Source organism: Salmo trutta, chromosome 6 (assembly GCF_901001165.1).
Source record: "Salmo trutta chromosome 6, fSalTru1.1, whole genome shotgun sequence".
Lineage (NCBI taxonomy): Eukaryota > Metazoa > Chordata > Actinopteri > Salmoniformes > Salmonidae > Salmo > Salmo trutta.
This window is the reverse complement of record NC_042962.1, coordinates 57,471,091-57,495,554: the sequence shown is the minus strand read 5'-3', so window position 1 is coordinate 57,495,554 and position 24,464 is coordinate 57,471,091. Positions and strand designations below refer to the sequence as shown.

The 24,464-nt window shown below is 48.2% G+C and overlaps 5 protein-coding genes across 6 annotated transcripts in view; 2 read left to right on the top strand and 3 right to left on the bottom strand.

The window, feature by feature from the left end:
* Positions 1-1,081, top strand: part of dytn (dystrotelin) — a 21,984-nt gene extending 20,903 nt beyond the window's left edge. Inside the window, exons 14-15 of the mRNA XM_029757254.1 lie at positions 3-603; positions 717-1,081. Coding sequence (XP_029613114.1) covers positions 3-603; positions 717-892 — 777 coding nt within the window. The 3' untranslated portion in view covers positions 893-1,081. The remainder of the gene's footprint in view (positions 1-2; positions 604-716) is intronic.
* On the bottom strand, positions 1,029-7,048 carry LOC115196424 (uncharacterized). 2 transcript variants are annotated; one of them, XM_029757251.1, is made up of 7 exons: positions 5,980-7,048; positions 5,265-5,367; positions 5,102-5,152; positions 4,705-4,756; positions 4,374-4,601; positions 3,032-4,261; positions 1,029-2,916 (listed from the first exon to the last, which is right to left on the bottom strand). In XM_029757251.1, exons 3-7 carry the CDS (start codon positions 5,136-5,138, stop codon positions 1,560-1,562), a joined length of 2,904 nt encoding a protein of 967 aa, XP_029613111.1. In that variant the 5' UTR covers positions 5,139-5,152; positions 5,265-5,367; positions 5,980-7,048; the 3' UTR covers positions 1,029-1,559. The 2 variants fall into 2 exon arrangements, with proteins under 2 accessions (XP_029613111.1, XP_029613112.1); XM_029757252.1 differs by having other exon boundaries at positions 5,996-7,048.
* An 86-nt stretch (positions 7,049-7,134) lies between these two features.
* On the bottom strand, positions 7,135-9,867 carry LOC115196427 (elongation factor 1-beta). Its single transcript, XM_029757255.1, has 6 exons — positions 9,719-9,867; positions 8,837-8,959; positions 8,411-8,528; positions 8,134-8,200; positions 7,717-7,842; positions 7,135-7,356 (listed from the first exon to the last, which is right to left on the bottom strand). Exons 1-6 carry the CDS (start codon positions 9,796-9,798, stop codon positions 7,202-7,204), a joined length of 669 nt encoding a protein of 222 aa, XP_029613115.1. The 5' UTR covers positions 9,799-9,867; the 3' UTR covers positions 7,135-7,201.
* Positions 9,868-10,397: 530 nt separating this feature from the next.
* LOC115196425 (NADH-ubiquinone oxidoreductase 75 kDa subunit, mitochondrial) lies at positions 10,398-18,347 on the top strand. The gene is made up of 17 exons (XM_029757253.1): positions 10,398-10,503; positions 11,067-11,143; positions 11,265-11,356; positions 11,481-11,747; positions 11,829-11,959; positions 12,796-12,981; positions 13,120-13,254; positions 13,370-13,484; positions 14,672-14,817; positions 15,434-15,562; positions 15,839-15,968; positions 16,283-16,443; positions 16,659-16,813; positions 16,974-17,149; positions 17,283-17,417; positions 17,609-17,681; positions 17,819-18,347. The coding sequence occupies exons 2-17, from the start codon at positions 11,071-11,073 to the stop codon at positions 17,908-17,910; spliced, it is 2,196 nt and encodes a 731-aa protein (XP_029613113.1). The 5' UTR covers positions 10,398-10,503; positions 11,067-11,070; the 3' UTR covers positions 17,911-18,347.
* Positions 18,348-20,661: 2,314 nt separating this feature from the next.
* Positions 20,662-24,052, bottom strand: LOC115196423 (ADP-ribosylation factor-like protein 6-interacting protein 6). Its single transcript, XM_029757249.1, has 4 exons — positions 23,496-24,052; positions 23,291-23,344; positions 22,976-23,108; positions 20,662-22,318 (listed from the first exon to the last, which is right to left on the bottom strand). The coding sequence occupies exons 1-4, from the start codon at positions 23,650-23,652 to the stop codon at positions 22,225-22,227; spliced, it is 438 nt and encodes a 145-aa protein (XP_029613109.1). The 5' UTR covers positions 23,653-24,052; the 3' UTR covers positions 20,662-22,224.
* Between the last annotated feature and the right edge of the window lie 412 nt (positions 24,053-24,464).

The following is a 24,464-nucleotide window of genomic DNA, read 5'->3' as shown; positions in this document are numbered from 1 at the left end:
AGGCTCTTAGCATGTCAGGGACACATGCTGACCTCATGCCTCATGCTAATGTCATCCCACATGCTGACGTCATGCCTCATGCTAATGTCATCCCACATGCTGACGTCATGCCTCATGCTAATGTCATCCCACATGCTAATGTCATCCCACATGCTAAATACAGGACAGAGAGAGACATAGCCTGTCCTGTAGAGTCCCAGAGCTCTGCATCTTCCTCTGGATCCAGAGAAAGAGAGAGAGAAGAGGAGGAGAGGGAAGAGGAGGAGAGGGAAGAGAAGGCGAGGGTAGAGGAGGAAGAATGTTACACAGCAAAGATGCAGAGGAATGAGATGAAGACAGAAGATCAGAGAGGTGATGAGGATGATGAAGAGGAGAAGCAGACTGAGACTGACTCAGTCACAGAGACTCACACTCCCACCATGCACGGGAGAATTACCTCTAACCCACAGCCCTGTGATGGGCAGGTCACTGGGCCAATGAAAGACCAGAGTGTCTCTGAAGAGGAGTATTCTGGGATGTGTAGTTTAGTGGAGGAGGAGCGACTGTGTGAGCTGGTGCAACGACTAATAAGTGAGCTGTCGCTACACACTCACACACATACAGGTGAGTTTACGAATGAGCTCTCTGTAGTTCTACACACTACTACACTTATGTGTGTGTAGTTGTGTGAAGGTGTGTATTTGTGTGTGTATTAAGGTATGAGTATGTTTCTCCAGACTGCAGACGGGAGTTGGAGTTGTTGGAGGCTGCAGAGGAAGTGGGGGACTCAGTGTGTCATCTCGTCTATGCAGTGAACACACACTCCGTCCCAAACGCGCACACACTCCATGCCCCATCCTCCGACACAACCACGGGCCAGAGCATGTATCCAGAAGGCTTCTCTAGACTTTGACGCCCGATGATGTGAGTTATTGTGTAAATTCCATACTTTCCTGTGTAATACATATGAAACGTATATTTGTATGAAGTAGAGTTGTACTGAAATGATTCTGCTCTTTCATTAGAGAAACCTATGACAAAATGTTTTAATTCATGTACATTATTTATTAAATAAACAAGCTTTTGACAAAGTCCTTATAAACGTAAAAAAATATCCTGATTGTAAAAAATAAAACTGAGAACACAACAACCACCATGTCAAAACAGACAGCTTGAAAAACATCCTGCTAACTATTCTGCTGCTGGTTTCTGTGCAAAACATGACCGTAGGAGAGAAGGATGGGAAGCAGAGAGAGGAAGAGGTAATCTCTCCTCCACTTCTCTACATTCTCTCTCACCCCATCTCTTCAGAGAGCCAGGGTACATCTCAATAGATGCTCCTTGTCTCCTCTCTTTCATCTGCACTGAAAGCAGGACAGGAGAAAGCAATGTGAAAACCGTCAAGGTCTCAGGTAGAATTGTAATGAAGTGGAGCAGACATAGCTCTTATCATGTGAATTAGTAACATATGTATCTGCTACATTATGAACATTCACCCTGCTAAACACGCCCATGTTACTTCATGTCAGTGCGTCTGGAGGAAAGGAGACAAGGAAAGGAAGCCACTGAGATGCATCCCGTCATCTCCTCACTCTCCTCCTCAGTGTCCGGGTGGGCAGTGGAACACGGGTTTGTCGGGGGGACGACCGGCGGCTTGGTGTTCTGATGGCCTGTTTCAGAGGGGTGGAAGTGACCCCCCTGGCTGGGCTTTTGGGCCTTGGGAGTTTCTTACTCTCTGCGACCCGTCTCGAGGGCCCTTTCCTGGGCTCGACTGTGGGAGAGAGGTCCTGGGGTGGTGGAGGTTTAGGTGGAGGGCTGATTTGAGGTGGTCGCCCCCTTTTTGAGCTGTGTCTTGCTGGTTGCCGTTCTCCCCTACCCCCTCTTGTCCAAGGCCTGTACGGAGAAGAGTGGTCTTTCTCAGGGGTTAGAGGTCGGTCCGTCTTTAACTTCCGTTCCCGTCCTCCTCCTCTCCGCCTCCGCTGCCGGGTCACTTCTGGGTTAGAGTTTGTGTCGGGAGAGAGCGTGCTCAGTAGAAATCGGCTGCTATTGGACGGAGAGGAGCGGCTGAAGGGCGTAGTCACAGATGACCCTGCCTCCGATGAACCCTGACCTTCAGCCCCAAATGACCCCCCTGCCTCTAAGAGTGACCCTGACGCCACACTGCCCCCGCTGCGACCCCTTCTCCTACCCCCCGACCCATCTCTCCCTCCCTCTCCCCCCTGTCTCTCTGTATTGATGTCTGGACTCAGGCTCCTGAACAGTTGTCTGACCACGTGGGCCTGGGGGGGTCTGAGGAGGCCAGAGGAGGAGGGGGTGAGGTTCAAGCCCTTGGGGGGGGTCTTCAGAATGCGGTGGGTGGCAGGGTCATAGTACCTCAAAGGAACCCTTTTGTATTTGACCTTGGCCCCCACGTCGCCTTCACACCCGTCACATGACCTTTTCCTGCCGCGGTTGCCCCTGGCGATAGGTCTGAGGCGGGGCTTGGGGTCAAAGGGAGGGGTTTCGGGGGAGGAGAGGACATAGATCAGGGTGGTTTTGGGCTGCAGGGGGGTCATGATGCGGGAGTAGGAGACAGGCAGACGGAGAGAGCACAGCCTTGTCTTCACCTCTGGGGTCTTCTCCTGGTCAACGCCGGGGTCCTGACAGGGCAGCGTGAGGATGTCCGGGGATGTGCCTGTCTGGTCCAGTGTTCTCTGTCGGATGGTGGGGATGATGGCTGCTGTAGTCTGTGTCCCGTGACTCACTTTGACCACCTGACACCTGGACGCCAGGCGATAACTCCTGCTAACTTTCCTCCGCCTAAGCACCTCCCTCCCCCTCATCTGGCATTCTGGGTTGTCATCTTCATTGTCATGGTCACCAAGGGGAACCCACCCCCCGTCTTCCATCCCCTCCTTCTGGCCACGCCCCATATCTCTGCTGCTCCGCTTCCCGTGCCTGTGAATGACATCATCAGAAATATGAACATGAGAGAGAAAAGTAGCCGTTTGGTGGATTTCAATGATGTAGAAATACTCCTGACGAATCAGGTCAGAATCTGGTCTGTGCGTACCTGGCGAGGGATTCGCTTTTGAAGTAGCAGAGGAACCTTCCTTGCCGGAACTCTCGGACCATGTTCTCCACCTTCTGCTCGTCCTCCAGCAGCACCTGGGTCCACGTCTTCCCCAGGAAGGACACGGGGATGTGGGGGAGTGCTGGGAGAATCTCCTCCACTGTTCGTTCCATTTCTCCCTCTGTCTCCCCCATCCCTGTCTCCCCCGCTGTCCTAGTCTCAGGGTTGAGGGCAGAATCCAGCTGGCTGGTGTACAACTGGTCCTCCATGTTCACCTGTACCTCCATGAGACAGGCCAGGGCCCTGCCCTCCCGCTCCCCTCCACCCTGCCTTAAGCCTACTACCACAGGGATGTCCTTCCTCCGCTCCTGCCCCCTCCCAATAGCCACCTGCACAGGGGTATCCCAGTCCTCACTGTCATCCGAACCCACTCCCAGTGAGCCAGGGAGGCTAAGGTGGAAGCTGTCCGTATCCCCCCCTGTCCATATGTTGTGGTCCCTCTGGTGGTGTTGTGTGGGACTGCGGCCGTAGCAGTGTCTCTGGATCACCTCCTCTATCGTGTCCCCCTCAGGGTCGGAGTGGTCACTGGAGAACGCCTGCTCCTTCTGGGTCTCCCTCCGCCTCCAGGGGGGCACCCCCGCCCATGCAGCCCAGCCAGTGTTTACCGTCCGGGGCTTGGGGTCTGGGGTCCGGTCCCTCGGCTTGTAGGGAGGCTGGTTCTCTGGTGTTTCCTGGGTTCTCTGGTCCGTTGGGGTAGCACACAACTGTGGAGAAGCGGGGGAGCGGGGAGGATGGATGGAGGAAGAGGAGGAGTTGCTCCCTCTCTCTCTCCGCCGGTTGGTCTTCCTGTGTGCTTTCCGGTGGAGCGGAGGAGGGGTTTGCTTCTGGCTACAAGGTCTCGTGGGGTGTGTTGGTAAGTGGTCCGGGGAAGGTGTGTGTGAGTGAGTCCCTTCCCCAGAACTTGGTCTTATATCCTGGTCTGGAGCAGTTGGGGTTAACCTCTCTGACGCCGCCTTTCCCCCTCTACCTTCTGCTGGTTGGCTGGTCCTTGTTTCCGAGGCAACATCCGCTTCCTGTACGTAAACGAGCTGACAGGAAGAGTCGTCAGAGCTGGGCATGTGCTCTCGGGTTCCGAGCGACGCCCCGTCATCGTCGCTGGCGCAGAGATCCAATAGCTCCTCCCTGGGAACCAGCGGGCTGCTCAGAGACGGCAGGTCAGCGTGGGTGGGGCTTAAGACACACAGAAAGGTAAATCAGAGGAAAGAGACTCGGGCTGACAGAAATAATACTGACAGGGATAGAGAGTTGAGGGTGATGTTAACGGATTGTGTGTGTGCGTTACCGAGGGTCGTTGTAGAGGTGCGGGTGATGCTGGATTACGTCCGATAGGAATCTCTCCATCAGGCTTCCTGAGGGGACGTAGGTGCGAGGTCTATGAACCACCTCCCTGTGTCTGGGGCTTAGGATGTGCTGCTCCACGTTGTTGTAGAGTATCTGGCAGCAGCTGCAGTAGCCCTGTCTGGGCGGAGGAACTCTGGATGGCCCGGGCTGCTCCTCCTCCCTCTCCCCCCTTGAGAAGACAGAGAACACAACATGTAACACAACACAACTGATGTGGACACAACCAAAACACGATCACGACAAATGAACCCTGTGGGTGTTTGCTGACTCACCTGCTAACAGTGTCCATCTCCTTCTGTGGATCTGTCTGACCCTGCTCTGCATCTGTCAGACAAACAGACAGAACAGAACTTCATGTATCAGAGATAAGGACGTTCACTCCACAGCTAGTTTGAAATATCGCAAATGGTGCTATGGAATTGGATCATTTTCTATACGTTGTCAAGCGTGTTAGTGAGTTACAGGACCCTGGCTCAAACCCAGTCAGAGGCAAGTTCATAGAGGCAGCGCTATATGCTAAGCTAGCACACTGACGCCGTTTACGCTCAGACAACACAAACCTGCATGCACGCTCACAAGCATTACGCTACACCCGCTATAACATCTGCTAAACACCTGTATGTAACAAATTTGATTTGAGTTGGCTAGCAGTACTTTCTATCCTCTTACCTTGAGCAGAGGGGGCAGACTGCTCGTCAGCGGGCATTTGGTGTTCTACATCTGAAAACACACACAAAGAGGAGACTAAAATATAAAAGTGTATCCTGTACATAAAAAGTTGTGTGGCTTGTTGTGAAATAAATCATATCCAAAACACCAGAAACCAACTCACTCGCTGGGGGAAGAGTCAGGGAAGCTTCAGTCTCAGGCTGGCCAATCACATTATGTCAGATCAGTCTCCCATCTCCAAGGGCAACCTGATTCTGGACCAACAACTGAAGTAGTGACACATGACAATTAAAAGATGCGGCATTTCAGAGGTTATTTGCTTTTCCAGCATTGCCATAATGATACAACAAAAGTTATCTGGCTAGTTTACAATTCCAATGTTATTGCTTAGGCCAACTGAGATCTGTATCTTGCATGTAGGCTATTTATTCCACGGCGCGTGGGGTGAAATCTGCAGATCGCGCGGAAGTTAAGTGGCTAGACAGCAAGCTCTGCCGTGATTGGTTGGAACGAGGACACGCTCGGCACAGAAAGAACACCTGGCCTTCTGCTCTGTCCTCGATTAGCTTTCTCTAAATAAATCACAATTTCACTTCTACAGCAAGGAGCTAGCTGGATGACTGCAATCTGCAACACTACTGATATGCATAATTAATAAACACAACTTTAGGTATCTAGCAAGTAACAGAGTTTTTAAACAATTGGGAAATAGCTGATCTCGTTATGCTAGCTAGCTAATAGTAGCAGCCTCACTGACGTTAGCTAGCCATGCTTGCACGGGGAGATTCCGGGACTAAAGATATGCTAGAGAAATATAATACAGCAGAGACCCGTTGTCAATTTCAACGAGTTTAGTTTCCATATCCACACAAACATACCTTCCCGCCTTTTCACCTGTTTTGTTATTCCATTCGGTTCTGTTCGGCATCCGTATTTTGCTCTTCCCGGAGAAGTGACGTTACCCGGCTTGGCGGACACGAATTCCTACCGGTACCAGAGATTACGGAAGAGGAAGCAAGACATCCATATCGCAAATATTTGCTGGTTCATATAACGTTAGTCAATGAACTAAGCAGACCAGACATGTCGTATTTGTGTCCATAGGAGGCACCCCTTAAATTGCTAAGTGTTTTGCAACCCCCAAAACTGTGGCTTTTTTCTTCAATGTGAACGGCTTGAGTAAGAGATCTAGTAAGATATCTTTATTCATCCACCAGCTTTGGCACAGCCATTGAACTATGCTGTGGCAACAAAGGGAAGTTTACACTGCTGTGTCTTGCTTACCTCGGGTCCCCAGGTTGCCTTTGTGAAACACGTCTTACGACAATTGGCGTCTCCCAAGGTTCAATGGAATTTTAAGGGTAAATCGTATTTTGAAATCAATCTGAACCATGCCCTTCATCTCTATGTTCAAACATTTCAGAATGACAGCTTAAAAGCTGCCACGTAACTTTTTGGAGACCCGACCAAATGCACATAGAATTTTTATATATCGGTCACTTGGCTGCTCGCCCAAAACGAGTTGAACTCGGGGTCGTCCAGGCATCCCTATGGGAAGTGACAAACGTGTTTGAATAGCTGAATAAAAGGTCTGAGATGGCAGTTGACTTGACCGTTATGAAGCCTTTGTGCTCATTACATAAGTTTACCGATGATACCCAGAACACAAGATTTAAGCCTGTGTTTACCACAGTTCATTTTGTGTTTCTCCCAAAACTACCCTTCTAAATAGAAGACCAACAAACCATTTCTATGCGTCATAAGTTTTGGTTCTTTACACTACCATTAAACAGCTGAAAATACAATATTTGTTTATTGAATACATTTCAGCAGTTTAGATGGTACAATGATTCTCTACACAACCTGTTCAAGCAACCAGGAAATGGCAGAGTGATTTCAGCATATTGCACCTTTAGGACCCTCAACAGAAAATACAATTCACCAGCTGAGTTTTCCCCAAACACCAAAGTCTTCAGTCAAAAGCTACATAAACCAGGCAGTACCACTTGTCTGAATGTAACAAAGAAACATTATCCATCTGAAGTGCTTTTTATTGCAGCTCCAAAGTGCTCAGTGTCTTCGTTGGTAAGTGTTTGAGTTTTAGATCTTGTTGAAGGCAGCCACATCCATAGACTGGACGTAGTCCTCAAAAGCTGTAATCTGTTCCTCCAGCTGGTCTGTTCCCACCTTGTCGTCCTCTACCACACACCCGATCTGCAGCTTCTTGATGCCATAGCCCACTGGTACCAGCTTGGCTGAAGGGGGGGAAGGGAACAGATGTCAACACGTGTTTTAGTGGAGACATTCTAGCCACAGCACCCAATCAAACAAGAGCCGAGTCCATGACAGATTGAGCAAGATCTACAGAAGTGTTAGAGACCAAGCGTCCCTGCCTTCCGTGGAGTGCAGACAGACCGGGATAGTAGGAAACAAAGCAGCACTGAACCAGCTGCATTGTAACTTAACCTGCAGCAGTCAATAGTAGCACTGGTAACTGTCCTCAGGTTGTTTGCAGTAATGGCTGGAATGAAACCATAGCAGTTCCATTCCAGCCTTTACCATGCGCTGTCATCCTTTCACCAGCCACCACTATAGTGCACTCTTCCTGCACTTACACTGTCCCCAAAGCAGGCCGTCCATTGAGATGCTGCGAACACACTCCTCCAGCTTGGCCATGTCCGTCTCATCATCCCACGGTTTCACGTCAAGCAGGATCGATGACTTGGCGATGAGTGTGGGCTCTGTGGAGGACAGATGTACACAGAAAGAACAAACAGAAAGCACAGAGACTGACCATGAGCGTCAACCCCTCAAAACCACCAAACAAGCACCTTACATTGTCTGGGAGTACTCAGATCATAAAAAGGTATCCATCACAAATCAGCCGAAAGATGGTGTTAGGATCATCATAGAATAGCCAGCTTTGTGCATGTGGGCAATGTTCTGTCCTTCACAGCGTCGCAGGACGTGCACACGTGACTTTTCTAGCCTACATTGCACAAGGTGTGTAATGTTAACTGTGCATGACGTACTCTTTGACTTCTTGGCAGCGTAAGCTGCGATTCTCTCCTCCTTCAGCTTCTCTGCCTCTGCGTCCTCCTGCAGGGGTGAGAGGTCAAAGGTTGTGGTCAGCTGATCGGCCACAACGCAACAGTAGGGGAGACACTGGGCCACTCAAACTAAAAAGTGGTACATCACTAGATCAGGCGAACGGTGGGTTGGATGATCATATAACCCAGTCATAGCTCGGGGGGCTCACCCGCTGAGGATTAATAAAGTTTGATTGAATTCAAAACAGGAAGCAGTCACCTCTTCATCAGAGCCAAACAGGTCCATGTCATCGTCATCATCCTTTGAGTCAGCAGCTGTCTTGTCCTCCACCCCGGCAGGACCATACTGACCCAGGGGCTTCTTTACTCCTGGCAGACTGCAGTGAGGGGAGGGGAAGACAGAAGTAGAGGAGAGGACAAAGGGCAGGGAAGAAAAGTGAGTAGAGAAAGGGTGTAGAGAAAGGGTAAAAAGGGTGGGGAGAAGGTAGGGAGGGCAAGTTAGACAGATGTCTCAATCCATGTATTCACCCATCTTATTTTCATCCATGATCCAGATTCATCAGTACAAAAAGGTGGTGCATCAGGCAATCAGGCGAAAGATGGTGTGAAATCATCACGCAAATCCTAGATCAGTAGCGAAGGGTAACTAGTAATTTAATTAACTGGAAATTAGTGTACAACACACCTGCCCTTCTGGTTCTGGAACGACTTGATATGGTTGTACCAGCGCAGAGCATGGCACTGGGCTGTTGAGGGGGCTGAGGAGATTGCATCGAACACAGCCACGTCAGCCTGGGAGGGGACCCACCTGCACAGGGAACGTTAGAAGTCAGTATAGAATGAAAACAATTGGATCCTAGATCTGTGCCTACAGCACATTGCGGATGTAAAAGTAACGTAGCACAGATTCGTCATTTCATACTTGATAACCATCATGCAAGTTGCAGAATACTAGCTGAGCATTCTGGACCTTCCAATTACCCCAAATACACGCCCCCCCCCCCGTTTAGTACCCGAGCCTCACTAAACTTCACTCAAGGTGTAGTTCACGAACTACCTAGCCATTTCACTTAAATATCATACAACTTCACATTGTACACCAAGCTGTACTCCAGGGTTTGCACAGTTAAAAATCAGGTGACAAGGTTTGATAAAACTACAGCATCGGAATGATAAATGTGACCTACTAGCCGAGCCATCAGTGCATTTTAATATCGGCACCTAGAACCAAACCAGCAAAATTAGACATCCCCTCCAATCTAGCGCCTTCATGTACAGCCGTCCACGTCATTCAAACTAAATTAAATGCTCGTCCGTGACGTTAACACCATTACCTACTCTGGGTGTCCACAAAACCGAGCCTCGGGTTTGGCGTCTACTTTAAGGCGACACGAGTATAATAACTATGAATTCAAAATCATATCCGTAAAATACCTTGCACGAAGTTCAGAAGGCTAACGTTAGCTAGAATGTCGCTTACATAGCTAACTTGCCAACTGCGACGCCATCGTCGGTTGGCTGGCTAGCTTGGTCGATACAACAAAAATGGGTAAAAATGCCTACCAACCCCTCGATGTAGCTCTTGTCGGCTAAAAAGTCGTTGAGGACCTTGAGGCCGCCAGGGGTTTTCAGATCGCCAAAGCCCATTGTTCAAGATGCTTCTGAGACCTTTACAAGACGTGCAGTGCAGGAAGAGCGAAGGAGCGAAGAAGGAACACGAGGAGGATTTTATACCAGTGACGGCGCGAACCGTGTGACTCCACCTCCTTCTTCTCTCCTTCCAATGTTATTTTCTTCCATTCTAAAAATAATGTCACTTTCACCAAACTGCAGCTATAAAATTAGAGATTCTATTATTATTTTGATAGTTTGACGTTTATACAAAAGTCTCACAAAATGCAGCATACAATCAGCATTCATCGTTCTCGTAACAATACTGTTATAATATGATACAAATAAAATATGGCTTGCTAATGTATTTCAATATATATATCTATTAAACATCAAAGTGGTTATTTAAACAGTAAAAGCACACAAATCACGAACATTTAGGAAAGCATTTCAACCGGAAGTACTAACGTTTTATGGGGTGAAAGGGCACATTATAACTCGAAAACGTTAAATATCTTTATGATTATAATAGTTTTGAACATATGCAAATGTTTTATTATTATGTAAATGCATGTAACTTAATTTTAAATTAAGAAGTATGGGCAAAATGAGCTATTTCTTCCTTTAATATATCGTGGTGAATCGTTCATTTTCGTTGTTGTGACGGAGATTCGCAGTAGGATTGCTAGCTAGTGCATACATAAATCGCTGTTCTGGTCAAGAAGGCCAAATAGCGACAAGGTAAGAATAAAATACCAATACTTCATTCCTATGTGACCATGCCGATTGTATAGTTTACAATCTTTGGATTTAGTAACAGCCAGCCGCTGTAAAATCAGTGCGATGTCCCGTGTCCTTGACTTGTAGTTAGTTAACATTGAACGCTTTAACTTGCTAACCTAGAAAGCATTCAACACCAACTCGAGTGGGGAGAACGTCAACAGCTGGTCCAGGGCTAACATTAGAGATAGGGGAGACCGTTAGATATAACTTAACTGATGTGGACATGGATTCACTCATATGTTGACTGTGTGTGTGTGACAACTTCTAGCAAGGTGACAACTAGCAAGGGTGTCCGATTTTGTTACATCTTGTGTTTACAGCTCGTAACGCAGTTGTCCCTTGGCCATAGATCACCGGTAGTGGTGCACATATATGATCATAATTAATCCAACTAATGTCATTTGTTATAACATATGTAACCCATACAGTGAAGTACTTTTAGATAAGATTGCTAGAAGTCTTAGCTATAGCCACAGTAGCCAGTTAGAGATGTTTGACTTCTGCGCTCTCTCTCTTTCTAGCGTCATGTTGCGTTTGCCATCCGTTAGCCGAGCTCTAGCAGGGGCAGCCAAGGGTAGCCTGGCCCCCTCCAACAATGGTAAAGATTGTGTGTGCACCCTCAAGCTACTTGGATACATTCATGTGTTTTAAAGAGAACACTCACAATTTCTCTAGGGTTTCTGGTTGCTTTGAAGTGTAATCTGTATCTGTGTTTGCAGTGCTTACCTCAGCGAGAGCTGCCAGTAACATGGTGGAGGTGTTTGTTGATGGGAAACCAGTAGAGGTGCTTCCTGGAACCACCGTGCTGCAGGTAACCTTTGCACTTTGACCTCACCCTGACCCCAATCACCCTGTAGGGTTAAACACTAGCCCTGGTGACAAATTGTGGCTGTGTGTTTTACCGTGACTGACTCATTGTATCTGTGTGTGTTTAGGCCTGTGAGAAGATGGGGGTGCAGATTCCTCGATTCTGCTACCACGAGCGCCTGTCCGTGGCTGGGAACTGCAGAATGTGTCTGGTGGAGATTGAGAAAGCCCCAAAGCTAGCGGCCGCGTGCGCCATGCCAGTGATGAAAGGCTGGAACATCCTGACCAACTCAGAGAAGACCCGCAAGGCCAGAGAGGGAGTGATGGAGTTCCTGCTGGCTAACCACCCTCTGGACTGCCCCATCTGTGACCAGGGAGGAGAGTGTGACCTTCAGGTAAACACACACACTCTGGATGTGTAAATGCACACACACACACACTGACAGTTGTGTTTTTGGGTTTGGTTTGTGTCTCAGGACCAGTCCATGCAGTTTGGTTCAGACCGCAGTCGCTTCTCTGAGGACAAGCGGGCTGTGGAGGATAAGAACATTGGACCACTCATCAAAACAATCATGACCCGCTGCATCCAGTGCACACGCTGCATCCGGTGAGTACTATGCTCAGTATGTCCCTCTCAGCCACCGTACTACTCTTTCTCCTCTTTGTTTGTCCTTCTTAGCCACCGTACTCCTTACTCTCTCTCACTCCCTTGTTTACATTTTTATATATATATACTACCATTCAAAAGTTTGGGGTCACTTAGAAATGTCCTTGTTTTTGAAAGATTTATTTATTTTTGTCCATTAAAATAACATAATATTGATCAGAAATACAGTGTAGACATTGTTAATGTTGTAAATTACTATTGTAGCTGGAAACGGCAGATTATTTTATGGAATATCTACATAGGCATACAGAGGCCCATTATCAGCAACCATCACTCCTGTGTTCCAATGGCACGTTGTGTTAGCTAATCCAAGTTTATAATTTTAAAAGGGTAATTGACCATTAGACAACCCTTTTGCAATTATGTTAGTACAGCTGAAAACTGTTGTTCTGATTAAAGAAGCAATAAAACTGGCCTTCTTTAGACTAGTTGAGTATCTGGAGCATCAGCATTTGTGTTTTCGATTACAGGCCAAGTTTCAGAAGAAAGGTCTTTGTTTCTAGCCATTTTGAGCCAGTAATCGAACTCACAAATGCTGATGAACCCACAAATGATTTGAACCAGGAACTGTAGTGACGCCTCTTGCACTGAGACACAGTGTATTCTTCTCTCTCTCTGCTCTGATTGTCCTTCTCAGCCAGCGTACTCATATCTCCACTCTGTATACATTCTAATGCTAGGCCTTTGTGCCCAAATGCCAGTTTTGCCTGTGAGATTGCAGGCCATGGGGTGGTATTGATCATTTGATTTGATTGTTGTTTTCTTCCCTATGCCAGTTTTGCCAGTGAGATTGCAGGTGTAGAGGACCTGGGTACCACAGGCAGAGGGAACAACATGCAGGTGGGGACGTACGTGGAGAAGATGTTCATGTCCGAGATGTCAGGAAACGTCATCGACATCTGTCCCGTGGGAGCCCTCACCTCCAAACCATACGCCTTCACCTCACGACCCTGGGAGACCAGGTACTGTGCGTGTGTTAATATATCAAGTGTGTGTTTGTAAAAAGGAAGATGAATCTACACTCTAGATCTAGTATATAGACATGATAGAGGTGTAGGCAGTACCATTGTTATGTGTGTAACCTTGCTGTGTGTTTGCAGGAAGACTGAGTCTATAGATGTGTTGGATGCAGTAGGCAGTAACATCATTGTGAGTACGCGTGGTGGAGAGGTGATGAGGGTTCTGCCCCGCCTGAACGAAGACATCAACGAGGAGTGGATCTCAGACAAGACCAGGTGAGACACAGAACCTGCCCACACCTGGTCCTAACCACACCCCTTACCTGTCTATCACCCTGCAACCAGCTGGGACTTCAATCAATATATGTATATAACGTGTGTGTGTGTGTAGGTTTGCGTATGACGGTCTGAAGCGCCAGAGGCTGACCCAGCCTATGGTGAAGGAGGCGTCAGGACAGCTGGTCCCCACATCCTGGGAAGACGTACTCACACGTGTGGCCGGAGCAGTAAGTCTATGTGTAGTGTCTGTCACTGATGTCTTTCACTCAACAGACATGTTGGACACTATAGGCAATGACATTGTTTTCAGTCTGTCTGTAGGAAGATCTGAAGTGGTGTCTAATCTTTATGTCTGTATAAAAAGTTAATATATACAGTGCATTCCAAAGTATTCAGACCACTTTACTTTTCCCACATTTTGTTACGTTACAGCCTTATTCTAAAGTTGATTAAATCGTCCCCCCCCTCAATCTACACACAATACCCCATAATGACAAAGCATAAACAGGTTTTTAGAAATGTTTGCAAATGTATTAAAAACAAACATATCACATTTTTACATAGGTATTCAGACCCTTTACTCAGTACTTTGTTGAGACACCTTTGGAAGCGATTACAGCCTTGAGTCTTCTTGGGTATGACGCTACAAGCTTGGCACACCTATATTTGGGGAGTTTTTCCCCTTCTCTGCAGACACTCTCAAGCTCTGTCAGGTTGGATGGGGAGTGTCGCTGCACAGCTATTTTCAGGTCTCTACAGAGATGTTTGATTGGGTTCAAGTCCAGGCTCTGGCTGGGCCACTCAAGGACATTGAGACTTGTCCCGAAGCCTCTCCTGCGTTGTCTTGGCTGTGTGCTTAGGGTTGTTGTCCTGTTGGAAGGTGAACCTTCGCCCCAGTCTGAGGTCCTGAGCACTCTGGAGCAGGTTTTCATCAAAGATCTCTCTGTACTTTGCTCCGTTCATCTCCATCCAGGCCAAAGAGTTTAATCTTGGTTTCATCAGACCAGAGAATCTTGATTCTCGTGGTCTGAGAGTCCTTTAGGTGTCTTTTGGCAAACTCCAAGCTGGCTGTCATGTGCCATTTACTGAGGAGTGGCTTCCGTCTGGGTACTCTACCATAAAGGCCTGATTTGGCGGAGTGCTGCAGAGATGGTTGTACTTCTGGAAGTTTCTCCCATCTCCACAGAGGAACTCTGGAGCTCTGTCAGAGTGACCATCGGGTTCTTTGCCACCTCCCTGACTAAGGCCCTTCTCCCCCGATTGCTCAGTTTGGCCGGGCAGCCAGATCTAGGAGGAGTGTTGGTGGTTCTAAACTTCTTCCATTTAAGAATGACGAATACATTGTATGTATGTTTAGGTATCATGTGTGTGTGTGTGTGTGTGTGTGTGTGTGTGTGTGTGTGTGTGTGTATAGTTGCAGGGAGCCCAGGGCAGTGACGTGGCAGCCATAGCTGGAGGCATGGTGGATGCAGAGGCTCTGGTGTCTCTGAAGGACCTGCTCAACAGACTGAACAGTGACAACCTCTGTACTGAGGAGGTCTTCCCTGATGCTGGGGCTGGGTGAGTCAGGGTGGGGGTCTTCCCTGATGCTGGGGCTGGGTGAGTCAGGGTGGAGGTCTTCCCTGATGCTGGGGCTGGGTGAGTCAGGGTGGAGGTCTTCCCTGCCATTGGGGCTGGGTGAGTCAGGTTGGGGGTCTTCCCTGATGCTGGGTGAGTCAGGGTGGGGGTCTTCCCTGCCATTGGGGCTGGGTGAGTCAGGTTGGGGGTCTTCCCTGATGCTGGGTGAGTCAGGGTGGAGGTCTTCCCTGATGCTGGGTGAGTCAGGGTGGAGGTCTTCCCTGATGCTGGGGCTGGGTGAGTCAGGGTGGGGGTCTTCCCTGCCACTGGGTCTGGTTAAATCAGGGAGGGGGAGGTAGGAAAGGGTGGGGGAGCGGGCAGAGTCAGTGGGGAGGGAGGGGAAGAATAAGGGTGTGGAAGTAAGGGGTGAGTAGTGGGGGAGAGAAGGGGAAGGAGTTAGTGGGAGTGAGTGTTGTGTCATGGTTAGATTATGGTTGGTTATGGTACATTAATTATAGTTTGTATTATGGTAAGTAATGGGTTGTATTATGGTTAGTAATGGTATGTTAGTAAAAGGTTGGCTCATGGTTAGTAAAAGGTTGTATTGTGGTTTGTGTAGCTCTGACCTGCGTTCCAACTACCTGCTGAACTCTCGGATCAGTGGCATTGAGGAAGCTGACCTGCTGCTACTTATAGGAACCAACCCTCGCTACGAGGCCCCACTCTTCAATGCACGCGTCCGCAAGAGGTACACAAACACACACACATCTAAACTCACTCAAACACACACACACCTAATCATGGGCTACACACACACACACACACACACACACACACACACACACACACACACACACACACACACACACCAATCCTTGCTGTGAGGTCCCACTTTCTGCAACAGATGTATCCAAAAGTGCAACCTGCACAAACACACATACATCAATTAGATGTCTGCAGCACTCACACACACACACCAACCTGCAGTAGGAAGCCTCCCTCACCATCTCCCCTCCCCTCTCAGCTGGTTGCATAATGAGTTGAAGGTGTCTGTGGTGGGGAGCAGTGTGGATCTGAGTTACACTTACGACCACCTGGGAGAGTCCACTCAGGTGCTGCAGGACATCGCTAACGGAACACACCCCTTCTGCCAGGTAACCACGGCCACCACAGACCGGGAAGGGATTGTTGGGGGGGGGGGGGGGGGGGGGGGGGCAGTTGGCGGGAACGGGGGTTGTATTGTTGTTGATAGAAATGTTGTAACCAACATTGTTACAGATAGGAATGACATGAATAGACCTGACATGATTGGTCATTCTGCATTACAGAGAAGCACGTCTGTTCTAGAATCTAGTCAATGTATATCTGCCTTCCATAATGGTGTGTACTACTGGACGTGATCCAGCTCTGTTTGTGGTTATGCAATGCCCTAACCTTTCCCCGGTCCCTCTCTCTCTCTCTCCTCCAGGTGCTCGCGCAGGCCAAGCGGCCGGTAGTGGTGGTGGGCAGTGCCTCTCTTCAGAGGGAGGATGGAGGAGCCATCTTGAGCTCTGTGCAAACCATCGCCCAGAATGCCAGGGCCAGCAGCGGAGTGGAGGAGGGCTGGAAGGTCCTCAACGTGCTGCACAGGTTAGCATGCTAAAGCTATCTCTGGGCTAACTTCTAGTCGCATTTAGCATCCAGCTATTACTAGCATTTAGTATATAGCTAATATTAGCATTTAGCATCTAGCTTTTACTAGCCTTTAGCATACAGCTAACAACTTAGTCTATCCCTACTAGCATCCAATCATCTCTGTGTGTGTATGTCTACTAGCGTCCAATCATCTTTTTGTCTATCTGCAGGGTAGCCAGTCAGGTGGCAGCCCTGGACCTGGGCTACAAGGCGGGGGTGGAGTCTATCCGTAAAGCCCCGCCCAAGGTTCTGTTCCTGCTAGGAGCTGACGGAGAATGCATCACCAGACAGGACCTGCCTAAAGACTGCATGATCATCTACCAGGGTACACACCTATCTACACACACACACACACACACACACACACACACACACACACACACAGAGGACAGCATGTTCATTTATCAGGGTAGAACACTTCCCATGACACACACAATTGTCATGCTATATACAGCATATGTATGGTATATGTGTATCATTGCCAGGTCACCATGGAGACGTGGGTGCCACCATGGCTGACGTCATCCTGCCTGGCGCGGCGTACACGGAGAAGAACGGAACATACGTCAACACAGAGGGGAGGAGTCAACAGACACGCGTGGCCGTCACCGCGCCCGGCATGGCCAGGGAGGACTGGAAGATCATCAGAGCCATCTCCGAGGTACACACACACCCTCATATAAATGTATTGAAGACGCTGTGTGTGTGTGTGTGTGTGTGTGTTTGTATATGTAACTGTGTGTGTTGCAGCTGGCGGGCTGACTCTGCCCTGTGTGTGTGTGTGTGTGTTGCAGCTGGCGGGGCTGACTCTGCCCTATGACTCTGTGGATGAGGTGAGGGGTCGGCTGGCCGAGGTTTCTCCTAACCTGGTCCGCTACGACGACGTTGAGGAAGCCAACTACTTTAAACAGGCCAACCAACTCTCACAGGTAACCCTTAACCTTTTACCCCTAACCTCAAACTCTCACAGGTCAGAACATAACCTTGAACATTCCACCCCTTAACTGACTTTTCTTTACGATCAGCTGTTATGAAATCATAAATGGAGACTGCTCTTCGACACTGAAATTGAGAGCATACTCAACCGTCCTCTATTTCTCTGTCTCTCTCTGTCTCTCAGGCTGTGAATCAGACTCTTCTAGCAAATCCTCTCGTCTCTCCTCAGCTGACAGCTAAAGACTTCTATATGACAGGTATGTATAATGTGTCATAGCACAGCTGTGAATGTGTTTGTCAGACTGATGAGAGGGTGGAATGCACATGGATAACTGGTGGGATCCTTTCATCACGTGTGTGTGTGTGTGTATAACATTCTCTCTCTCTCCCATAGATCCCATTAGCAGAGCGTCTCGGACCATGGCCAAGTGTGTGAAGGCCGTCACAGAGGGAGCTGACGCCGTCGATGAACCATCCATCTGCTGAACTCATACGCACACACTCAGACAGCCCAAAACGCACACACTCAGACAGCCCAAACGCACACACTCAGACAGCCCAAAACGCACACACTCAGACAGCCCAAAACGCACACACTCAGACAGCCCAAAACGCACACACTCAGACAGCCCAAAACGCACACACTCAGACAGCCCAAACGCACACACTCAGACAGCCCAAAACGCACACACTCAGACAGCCCAAAACGCACACACTCAGACAGCCCAAAACGCACACACTCAGACAGCCCAAAACGCACACACTCAGACAGCCCAAAACGCACACACTCAGACAGCCCAAAACGCACACACTCAGACAGCCCAAAACGCACACACTCAGACAGCCCAAAACGCACACACTCAGACAGCCCAAAACGCACACACTCAGACAGCCCAAAACGCACACACTCAGACAGCCCAAAACGCACACACTCAGACAGCCCAAAACGCACACACACTCAGACAGCCCAAAACGCACACACTCAGACAGCCCAAAACGCACACACTCAGACAGCCCAAAACGCACACACTCAGACAGCCCAAAACGCACACACTCAGACAGCCAAAACGCACACACTCAGACAGCCAAAACGCACACACTCAGACAGCCCAAAACGCACACACTCAGACAGCCAAAACGCACACACACTCAGACAGCCAAAACGCACACACACAGTGATGGCGCTCTCCTTTATTTAAGTTGTTTTTTGCTGATTGCTGTAAAGATGTTCGAGGGAAGAGGCTTTGTTAAAGAAAGCTGAAAATGAAACTGTACTCTGATTATGAATAAAATCGTATCCTGTAGCCCTCTGTCCTTGTGTTATTGCCCTCATGAGGTCATCTCCAACACCACTGTTTGTCCTTTGTTCCACACCTCTACTTTGTGGAGTTGTAGCGTTGTAGCCAACACAGAGTGACATCAGCAGAGATGTTCTGTTGTAAACCTGTCAGACATCAATTTCATTCAGACTTCTGTCTTGAACTTCCCTAAGATGTATTTTAGGGTGTGGAGAGCTAATGCCAGGACAGGTCAAATGTTCTCCTGTAGTGCCAGACGTGTGGGGAACGGTATCGTAGGTGCCTGCTGTTATGTCCTCTCCCCAGGGGTGATAATAGACGGGGCTGGCGACCAGCGAGAGGAGTCTGTTCACGTGGCGCAGATTGCGATTTGTGTGCTGGGGCTCGCTGTGCTGTTCAGTGTGTTCTGCCTGGGCTATGACCTCATCACAAGGACCGAGAGCGTGGTCACCTTGCTGACCTCCAAAGATGCCATGGTGGAGGTGTACTACAGTAGTGCTGGACCCAACACAGTGGAGAGAGTAGGAGACAGATAAGCTGTGGAGGAGAGATAGGGAGACAGATAAGCTGTGGAGGAGAGAGGAGACAGAGATAAGCTGTGGAGGAGAGATAGTGGGAGGTAGAGAGAACCTGTGGAGGAGATAGTAGCAGACAGAGAAGCTATGGAGTGTCTGGATGGGGACTGACTGAGATGCAGAGGTGTGCTAGAACAGCACTGGACCCAAAAGAGTGGGAGAGAGAGTGGAGCGTCATTGGTCATGGACTGACTGAGCCCGAACTGCCTACACCACCAATGTAGATTAAAACTATATTCTGGGATGTATGGACTGTTGCATTTGCACTATGGACAATTTCTGGACGGTACTATATCCATTACACTGTATTTCTGTCTGACTGTATTGTACTGTTGTTTGTGTTTATTATTAGTGTATGTTAATCCTGCCAGCAACAACAGCCCCTCTGGAATGAATAAAGTTAACTGAATTGAATCACAGCACCTTCGTTCATTTCCTACCTTATGTGTGTGTCCAGGAGTTGTTCTCTATGTGTCGTGAAAAGGGCACGGCAAAACTTATTCCCTCAGGAGACTGAAAAGATCTGGCATGGGTCCTCAAAAGGTTCTACAGCTGCACCATCCATCGAGAGCATCCTGACTGGTTGCATCAATGCCTGGTATGGCAACTGCTCGGCCTCCGACCGCAAGGCACTACAGAGGGTAGTGCGAATGGCCCAGTACATCATTGGGGCCAAGCTTCCTGCCATCCAGGACCTCTATACCAGGCGGTGTCAGTGGAAGGCCCTAAAAATTGTCAAAGACTCCAGCCACCCTTGTCATAGACTGTTCTCTATGCTACCTCACGGCAAGCGGTAACAGAGCGCCAAGTCTAGGTCCAAGAGGCTTCTAAACAGCTTCTACCCCCAAGCCATAAGACTGAACATCTAATCAAATGGCTGCCCAGACTATTTGCATTGCTCCCCCCTCTTTTACACCGCTGCTACTCTCTGTTGTTATCATCTATGCATAGTCACTTTATTAACTCTACCTACATGTACATATTACCTCAACTAACCAGTGCCCACCTGTATATAGTCCCGCTATTGTTATTTTACTGCTGCTCTTTAATTACTTGTTTATTTTATTTCTTATCCGTATTTTTTTTAAACTGTATTGTTGGTTAGGGGCTCGTAACTAAGCATTTCACTGTAAGGTCTACACCTGTTATATTCGGCTTGTAAGGTCTACACCTGTTATGTGACTTATACAATTTGATTTGATTTTGATGCGTGTATCCAGGAGTTGTTCCCTATGTGTGTGTCCAGGAGTTGTTGGCGTGTTGTGAGGAGGATAAAGGTGAGATCAAGGAAGGAATGGACGTCCTGCTGAGGGCCTGTGTGTGTGTGTGTGACATGCTTTCAGATAGGAGAAAAGATACAGAAGGCAGGTGAGAGCTTCTTTACTGTTCAGTAGTACAGACAGTGTGGGAAGGAGAGACAGTGAAAGTGTAATTCAGTGAGAATAACAGTCAAATGCACAGATACACTGCATGGAACATATCTCTACAGGTTATATATTAGACACAATAAACTATAGATTTATAATGTGTGAGCCTCATTTATATTTTAAACATTCTCTTTATAGCACTCATTTGGCACAAAAACCTCTTTAGGCTAGATATATATATTTATATATCACAATATACAGTACATTAAAAAAGATATCCTGACTTTGTAGAAACCTGGGACTCAACACTGCATCAGCCTGGAAGAGGACAGCATGGAGAACCAAATGACAAGGAGCTAGTGAGTGAGATGCTGACTTTAGTACTGGACACATTGTCTCATAGTATCACATCATGTTCTACTGCTTCTCTTGAGATGTACACATACCCACAATCTTCAACATGTGTAAGGTCAGGTAGAACAAGGGGTTGTGGGTAAGGACAGGGGGTCGTGGGTCAGAGCAGGGGGTTGTGGGTCAGGTCAGGTAGAATAGGAGATTGAGGGTAAGGTCAGGTTGAACAGGGGGTTGTGGGTAAGATCAGGTTGAACAGGGGGGTGTGGGTAAGGTCAGGTTGAACAGGGGGGTGTGGGTAAGGTCAGGTTGAACAGGGGGTTGTGGGTCAGGTCAGGTAGAACAGGGGGTTGTGGGTCAGGTCAGGTAGAACAGGGGGTTGTGGGTCAGGTCAGGTAGAACAGGAGATTGTGGGTAAGGTCAGGTTGAACAGGGGGTTGTGGGTCAGGTCAGGTTGAACAGGGGGTTGTGGGTAAGGTCAGGTCAGGTTGAACAGGGGGTTGTGGGTAAGGTCAGGTCAGGTTGAACAGGGGGTTGTGGGTAAGATCAGGTTAGGTTGAACAGGGGGTTGTGGGTAAGATCAGGTTAGGTTGAACAGGGGGTTGTGGGTAAGATCAGGTTATGTTGAACAGGGGGTTGTGGGTAAGATCAGGTTATGTTGAACAGGGGGATGTGGGTAAGGTCAGGTAGAACAGGGGGTTGTGGGTAAGGTCAGGTCAGGTAGAACAGGGGGTTGTGGGTAAGGTCAGGTAGAACAGGGGGATGTGGGTAAGGTCAGGTAGAACAGGGGGTTGTGGGTAAGGTCAGGTAGAACAGGGGGTTGTGGGTAAGGTCAGGTAGAACAGGGGGTTGTGGGTAAGGTCAGGTAGAACAGGGGGATGTGGGTAAGGTCAGGTAGAACAGGGGGTTGTGGGTAAGGTCAGGTAGAACAGGGGGTTGTGGGTAAGGTCAGGTAGAACAGGGGGTTGTAGGTAAGGTCAGGTAGAACAGGGGGTTGTGGGTAAGGTCAGGTAGAACAGGGGGATGTGGGTAAGGTCAAGTAGAACAGGGGGTTGTGGGTAAGGTCAGGTAGAACAGGGGGATGTGGGTAAGGTCAGGTAGAACAGGGGGTTGTGGGTAAGGTCAGGTAGAACAGGGGGATGTGGGTAAGGTCAGGTAGAACAGGGGGTTGTGGGTAAGGTCAGGTAGAACAGGGGGATGTGGGTAAGGTCAGGTGAGGCTCCAGATGATGGTGATCGCCGCTACAATGCCATTTAGGACCGCCACACTGTAGCCCATATGGAAGGAGTGACCTGTCACCTGCCTGAGACAGACAGACAGACAGACAGACAGACAGACAGACAGACAGACAGACAGACAGACAGAATTAAACATCAAGGGTTGCAACACATATCGACAGCTTGGGACTGTAAGTTTCTATCTGGAAAAAGATGATTCTGAGATAATTGGCTTTAAAGTTCTGAACCCTCATTGGTTTAAAAAAGGTGTCAGCAATTTTGAATTGAGGTATTTAGAGTACTGTATAGGTAGAGAACACTGAACAGAACAAGGCTGTTTCAATAATTACATGTTGACTAAAATACAGATAGAACCTTATAGTCCCAAGCTCTCGATATGGCATCATTCTATTTACACACGTGTGTGTCCTGCTATCTGGGCTTGGGAGAGAACAGGAAGAGATGGAACAAGAGGAGTTAGGAAAAGGACAAGAGAAGGCCAGTGGAAGAGTTAGGGAATGTAGGTTAGTCAGTGGAGGCTGCTGAGTGAGGACGGCTCATAATAATGGCTGGAATGGAGTCAGTGGAATGGTATCAACTACATGCAATCCACGTGTTTGATATGTCTGATACCATTCCACTGACTCCATTCCAGCCATTACTATGAGCCATCCTCACTCAGCAGCCTCCACTGAGGTTAGTGTACAAGTGTGTGTGTGTGTGTGTGTGTGTGCGCGTGTTACCTGAGGTGGGCAGGGGACAGGGGCGTTGGGGGAAATGTGCCAGGCTCAAAAGAGTCAAAGTAGGTGATGGTCCATGTGAAGCTACAGCAGCAGAACCCTGCTAACACTGACATGACCAGAACACTCCAGAACCCTACAGAGGGGGAAGAGAGAGAGACAGAGGGGAGAGAAGGGTGAGCGAGAGAGAGGCCAGAGGGGAGAGAGAGAGGGGGCAGAGGGGAGAGAGAGAGAGAGAGGAGAGAGGAACATGTTTTGTTAATTTTCTATTCTTGAGGCTTAGTCTGTATGAACTTTTGTGAACAGACCTGTACTTACCTAGGAGTCTAACCTCTGAGCCATCCTCTCCAATCACTCTCTCATTCCGCATCTCTGAAACACAAACACACAACAAACAGTATACAGAAGTGACAAGATTACATATTTACATAACAATTAACAAAAAACAATATTATTCAGCTACTGTCCAAGACTCTTCATCCGCGACTAGAATTCTGTAACTCTTGTATGACAGACGATGTACCTTTCAAGATGAGGTAAACAAAGGCGCAGAATACTGCAATGACCGACACCACCATCGCACAGCAGAACATGGAGAAAATCCTTGCGGTCCACAGTCTTCGGTTGTCCCAAAAACTCTGGTCCGGTTTGACCGGACGCTGCCGGTGTTGTATGTCCATCTTGGCAACAGTCAAGTAATACCATTCAAAAACGTTTAACTAGTTGTCAAAGCAAGCACACACTAGATATCAACGTAGCGAAGTTAGTTAACTCTCCCAAACTGCCTTCCTTCAATTAGTGACACGCACGTTGTTAAAATACAATGAGGATGTATTTTAATAGTATCACTGCCCTATGTAAATAATGTCATGTAAAGTTATTTCAACAAGTCCCCTTTTCGTAACTTTCTAAACTTTTGACAATGCTTTCAAAACATAGCTCCTTCCTCTTCCGTATCCGAAAACTAAACCCGCCCTAAAAACTAAACCCGCCCGAATAGCATTACTTTCCCTGACGCAACCAACAAACATCTTGTCTATTGGTTTGAACACGTCTATCATCTTCTTTTCTCACCAGTGTTCAGTAGGGCACACCGCAGCTAAACGTTTTGCAACAGAAATTGGAACGAGCGCCCCTTAACTATATTTGACCTAGAGTGACGTTCAGTAGAGCACAGTGTAGCTAAACAATTTGCAACATCATTATCAAACAATGTATCACATATTGAAAGAAAGTGTACCAAAACACGCTTCAGCCCAGCTTGAACAAAATGGACTCAGGTGCTCGACTGAGGGACATTCCTTACCCCAAGACACTTCAACGGGTGATTATCCACTAAAATAAAGAGAAAGGAGTATTCTGTATATATCCCATATATTAGGCCAAATATAGATAGTGCAGAGGCGAACATATATCTGTAGCACAACTGTCCAGAGCAGATTTTTCTAAATGACGTGCACCTACCTGGTCAGACATGAAAACGTTAGAGAAC